This window comes from Microtus ochrogaster, chromosome 10, assembly GCF_000317375.1.
Source record: "Microtus ochrogaster isolate Prairie Vole_2 chromosome 10, MicOch1.0, whole genome shotgun sequence".
NCBI classification, from domain to species: domain Eukaryota; kingdom Metazoa; phylum Chordata; class Mammalia; order Rodentia; family Cricetidae; genus Microtus; species Microtus ochrogaster.
Window position 1 is genome coordinate 46,906,749 of NC_022016.1, and position 5,264 is coordinate 46,912,012.

At 52.2% G+C, this 5,264-nt stretch overlaps 1 protein-coding gene across 2 annotated transcripts in view; it reads right to left on the minus strand.

Annotated features, from left to right (window-relative positions):
• Nucleotides 1-1,633: 1,633 nt before the first annotated feature.
• The window catches only part of Ece1 (endothelin converting enzyme 1), a 97,676-nt gene continuing 94,045 nt past the window's right edge, over nucleotides 1,634-5,264 (minus strand). Inside the window, exons 18-19 of one of the 2 annotated variants that reach the window (XM_005352983.3) lie at nucleotides 4,155-4,250; nucleotides 1,634-3,866 (exon numbers count right to left, since the gene is read on the minus strand). In XM_005352983.3, coding sequence (XP_005353040.1) covers nucleotides 3,690-3,866; nucleotides 4,155-4,250 — 273 coding nt within the window. In that variant the 3' untranslated portion in view covers nucleotides 1,634-3,689. The remainder of the gene's footprint in view (nucleotides 3,867-4,154; nucleotides 4,251-5,264) is intronic. The other variant, XM_005352985.3, reaches the window with a different exon arrangement.

The following is a 5,264-nucleotide window of genomic DNA, read 5'->3' on the forward strand; positions in this document are numbered from 1 at the left end:
TCCACCCCCCCACCCTACCTGTATACCCTGCTGGCTCTCTGGCTCACAGTTAAAGACATCAGATCGCTTACGTTTTCAGTTCTTCTGAAGACACAGCTGTCTCCACCGTCCTCAGCTGGAAGGGCAAGCCCCAAATAGCCACGCAGGAAGTTCAAATCCTGCGTGGGGAGGGGCATGGCTAAGGATGGCAAGGATGTATTGTTTTCAAAGAGAAGGGAAGAGAGGAGATGTGGGGGCTCAGGGCTCAGGGCTGGGGACCCAGAGGCCATCTGTTCTCTTGGTTGTTGGAAAAGGGGTCTGCTCAAAGTACTAACGTGCTGGGCGGTGGTGGTGCACGGCTTTAATCACAGCACTTGGGAGGCAGAAGCAGGCGGCTATCTGTGAGTTTGAAGCTAGCCTGGTCTACGGTGTGAGTTCCAGGACAGTCAGGGCTACACAGAGAAACCTGTCTCAGAAAAAAACAAAAAACAAAACCGGCTGGGGCCTGGGGATTAAGCGGGAATCTGACAGATGTTAGGTGTCTCTTCTTGGGAAAGGGGTGGGCAGCAGCCAGTGCCACCTCTGTCCCGTGTGTGCATGGGTGTGACTCCCTCAGGAGCCAGGAGAGAGGCCTGGAGCATTCTTCCTGACTTGCAGAGGAGGAACCAAGCCTGTCACCACCTTGATCTTGACCTTTGAGTTTCCAGAACTATGAGGTAATGAATTTCTGTCCTGTTAGGCAGTGAGTTCCTGGTAACTGTATTGGCTCAGAAAACTGACACACCCTAGTTGGAAAGAGAAGTCTGTGTGGAGTAGGAGGTGAGAGAGGGCTTCCTGGAGGAGGTGATACTGCATGGGGCCTTGAAGGATGGGAAGTTTATAAGGCAGAGAAGCCAAGAGACAACGCTGTAGACAGAGGATGTTATGGGCTGTTTTACTCTTTTGGCTTTTTTGGGGGGGCTCACCACCCAGATCTCAAGTAATCACACACACATGGAGGCTTATTATTACTTATGAATGCCGGGCCTTAGCTTGGCTAATCTTGTCAGATTTAAGTTATCCCAACTACCTTTGCTTCTGGACCTTTCTTTCCTTCTGACTCCATGACTCGCTGTGTAGCTGAGTGGCTGCTCCTGATGTCCTCCTCTTCTCCTTCTCTTGCTCCTTTTTCTCCTTGTTTCTCCTATTTATCCTCTTTGCCTGCCAGCTCCACCTACCCTTGCTCCTGCCTCGCTCTTTTAGACCTGCAGAGAACCAACCACAGCTTCAGTTAATCAAATGCAGCCTAAACAAAAGTTACACACCTGAAAATAATACTTCCTAACAAGAAGATGCATAGAAAACTGCTGGCTCGCTCTTGAGCCTCTTTGAAAATCTTTACTGGAAAGTTCTTTGCTCTAAGACAATGGAAACATGACTTTTCAGTGTATGTGCACACATGTGAGCATGTGGGGGGGCACAGTTCTCACCAACAAGGGGTACTCACAGGAACACCTCCTTGAAAGAGTGGCCAGGACTGGCCACAGGAAACAGTAACTTGGTATTCCTCAGGGTCTGAGACTTCTACAAGGGTGGGCAGCTTTGGTTGACCAAGGTCCCTCTCATGGCCCCACAGGACACACATCACCCAAGGACGGACACTCAGACACAGGCGCTTGGTACAAGAACTTTATTGTAATTACAATAGTGCCACGTCAAAACTACAGTAGCACAAACATAATAATACAAAAAATAGATTCCCTAGCTCCGAACCCCATGTTCTGTACCCGCAGGGAAGCTCCCAGCATTGAGAGGAGGGGTCTGAGAGCAGCAACTCTTCTCACTTCTGCCTTTCTCGAACCCCTGGGGGTGGGGGTGAGGGTGGGGGAGCAGGCTGCTGCTTTTATACCCACCCATCCTTGCTCAGCCTGGGCTTTCCTGCTATGGCTGCCTTGCACACCCTGAGCAATGACCGGATCGCTGACTCCCCAGCTGAGGACCCTGCTTCTACATACTGGTGCTGGACTCTTTCCAGAACTGCCTCTCCACAGGAAGGCGGGACGGAAAGGGGCAGGGGCCCGGAAGGTCCACCTTTAAGTGGCAGGACATGGCTCCAGCACCTTCCTGCTTCCCGTGCTACACCTTTCCCTGAAGAGCTATGAGACCTTGACCGAGCTTACAGGAACCAGGAACTTTGTCAGGGGCTAGCTTCTAGCTCCCTGGCCAAGAGCTAAGGCTAACCCTAAACTGGCAGGATAGAGACTACATTTCTGAACTTCTTGGCTGAGGAGGAATATGGTATTGGGAGGGGGGGGGAGGCTTGCTGTGCGACGTGGGGCATGGCCTGCCAGGTGGTGGGTGGCACTCCTAGGCTCCCTGCTCACAGGTCTGGTGGCTTGCCTCCCTACAGCAATCATGAGAACCACAATAAGCACCACCTAGTGGGGACCCATACATCTACTACTGGGTGATGCTGTTGGGCAGACGCCTTCCCTGTAGCCCAGATGGGGCTGGGATCCTTCCATTCTCAGCCTCCTCTGGCTCACAGATGCCTCCCCCCCCCCCACCTATAAGAACTGGCTTGATTCAACTCAGCCACGGGAGGCTGGAAGTCTGAGAGGAATCAACAGCTCCCAACAATGGACATCTGGGACAGCTGCCCTGTAGGCAGGCTGGGACGGCAACCCTGAGGGTCCTGGGTGAGGTGCTATGGTAGTGGCTTCTAGTCAGGTGCTGCCTCCTTGGTGGAACTCAGGGGCCACAGACTCAGTTAAGGCACTAGAAAACAGGTCCTGGGAACCAGGCCAGGGCAACTCTGGGCTACAGAGATTGGAGGGAGAACTGGACTACTTCCTTGTGCCAAGGGTCAGCGAGGCGGATCCCTTCAGAATGTCGGAAGTGCTACAGAGTGGCATCCGATCCCCAAGGCCAGAAGAGGTGGGACCAGAAGAAAGACATCTTTGGAGAAGAGGGGGTCATGGGACTCAGCCTTGAGGGGCTCCTGTTCAGGCTGCCTCAGCTCTGGGTACCAGACCATCCTTGTTGGGGTTCCCACGGTTAGATGCCAGAGACAGGGCAGGTGAGCTGAGAAGGGTCATGCCCAGAGGGAGGTCCCTCAGTTGGCTCCTCCCTCATCCTGGTCCCTGCATCTCCTGTCTGCATGGGTGACTGCAGAAACAGTCACACCACCAATGGGCTAATGTAGCGTTCAGTCTAGGGGCTTGCTCAGCAGCCTGGGGTCCCCGGGGTAAATCAGTGGGGGTTCCTTTGTCCACAGATTATTTAGAAAAAGAGAACATAATAAATATACTAATCTTTCCTTTTTTTTTAAAAAAAAAAGTGTTTTAAATGCATTTTCCCTGAATATTTCCAGTGTATTCCATAATGCTTAAAAAATAGTCTCCCCAAAAATATATCTTTAAAGCATTTGACACAGTGGTATTGTGGTATAACTGGCATTGGATGTGGGCGAGGGCTGTGTCCCATTGCCGTTGTCAGTGTGAGGCCCACCAGCTCGACATACAAATGCCCTCTAGCATCCTACATGGGTGCCAGGGCTTTCACAGGGATCAGATCTTGGGGTCGAGTGATGGACCACCACCATAGGCTTAGACGGGATGGCTGTATACCCTCCAGGGTGGGGAAGGGGTCCTAGGCAGCTGAGGGCCTGGGCCAGGAGCTGGCTGCGGGCCCCTTACCCTCTTCCACGTGTGCTTTCTGTGCTGCAGCCCTTACCAGACTTCGCATTTGTGATGAGGGTTCATGGGGGACCCAAGAGGGCAGTGAAAGTGTTCTGAGAACTCCTTGGAGTTAGAGACGGAGCCGATGACCCGGAAGCGGGAGGGGCTGTGTGGGTCGGTGATGAGGCCTTCATGGGAGCTCTCAGGTGTGCGGACGGAGCACCAGACCTAGGGGAGGGGTTAACAAAGGAAATCTGGGGTTACCATGGGGCCCTGAAGCCGCTCGATTGGTCCCACCCATGACAGCAACAGCGTGAGCCTGAGATCTTGGGGAGCCAGGAGGACCGCTAGGTGGATTTCTGCCCTTCCATGCACCTTGCCTTCATACAGGGGAATATCCCAAAGACAGTCTGCTGATTTAGGAAGGTGCCATTTGTGGGGAACCTGCCTTTGGCTGTGGAGCTCGTGTACATGCCCACGATGGAACACACCTGCCTTACCTCCCAGTGAGCTCACCTGTGCAAATCCCAGGAAGAAGAGCTGGTTGTTGGTGAGACCCAGGGTGGGCAGCGTCTGCTCGGCTCCATTCTTCTTCACCCAGTTCTGGTAAGCCTAGGAGGAGAGAAAAGCAGAGGTGAGACACGACACAGGTGAGGGTGGGTCCCTTGTGGAGGTTCAGGGAAGCCCTACTACAGAGCAGAGGTGGGCACCTGGGTGTCAGGGTCTTTCTGTGTTCTCGTTCAACCCGATGGCCAAAAACACACACCAGTCAGGCCAGTTGTCAACTGTATGCTTTCCACTCCAGTCTCTTTCCAACGGACACCTGGACAGGTACCCATGAAGCGCCTCAAGTTCAACACAGCAGGAATGGGATGATAGCTCTCCTCGCCCCCATGTCCCCGTGCACACACAGGTGCACACCAAGCTTTCCCATCATAGTCAATGGCACCCCTCTCCAGCTGCTCAAGCCCAAAGACTTAGAGCACTTCTTTGATCCTTTGCTTCCTTCCTTTTGTTTTGTTTGTTTGTTTATCGCTTTTTGAGACAGGGTTTCTCTGTATCTTTGGAGCCTGTCCGGAACTCACTCTGTAGACCAGGCTGGCATCAAACTCACAGAGATCCGCTGTGGGATAATACTCTGTCCCTAGTAAAGATTTGTCACTTGTATTGGTTTAATAAGATGCTGACTGTCCAGTAGCCAGGCAGGAAATACAGGCAGGGTGACCAGACTAAGAGAATTCGGGGAAGAGGAAAGGCAGAGACACAGCCACCAGCCAGACAAAGAGGAAGCAAGATGAGAATAATGCCTCACTGAGAAAAGGTACCAAGCCACATGGCTACACACAGATAAGAATTATGGGTTAATTTAAGTTGTAAGAGCTAGTTAATAATAAGCCTGAGCTAATAGGCCAATCAGTTTATAATTAAAATAAGCCTCTGTGTGTTCTGTTGGGCCTGATGGCTGTGGCACTGGGAAGGACAGAAATGCTGTGCTACAAATGACACCATCGTGAGGCAATGACATGGATGTAAAACCCAAGAGGGCTTGGGAAGGAATTCTAGACACAGAAAGAACAGAGTTAAGCATGGCTTCTTGGTAGCAGCATTTTCCCGGCTGAGCTCTAT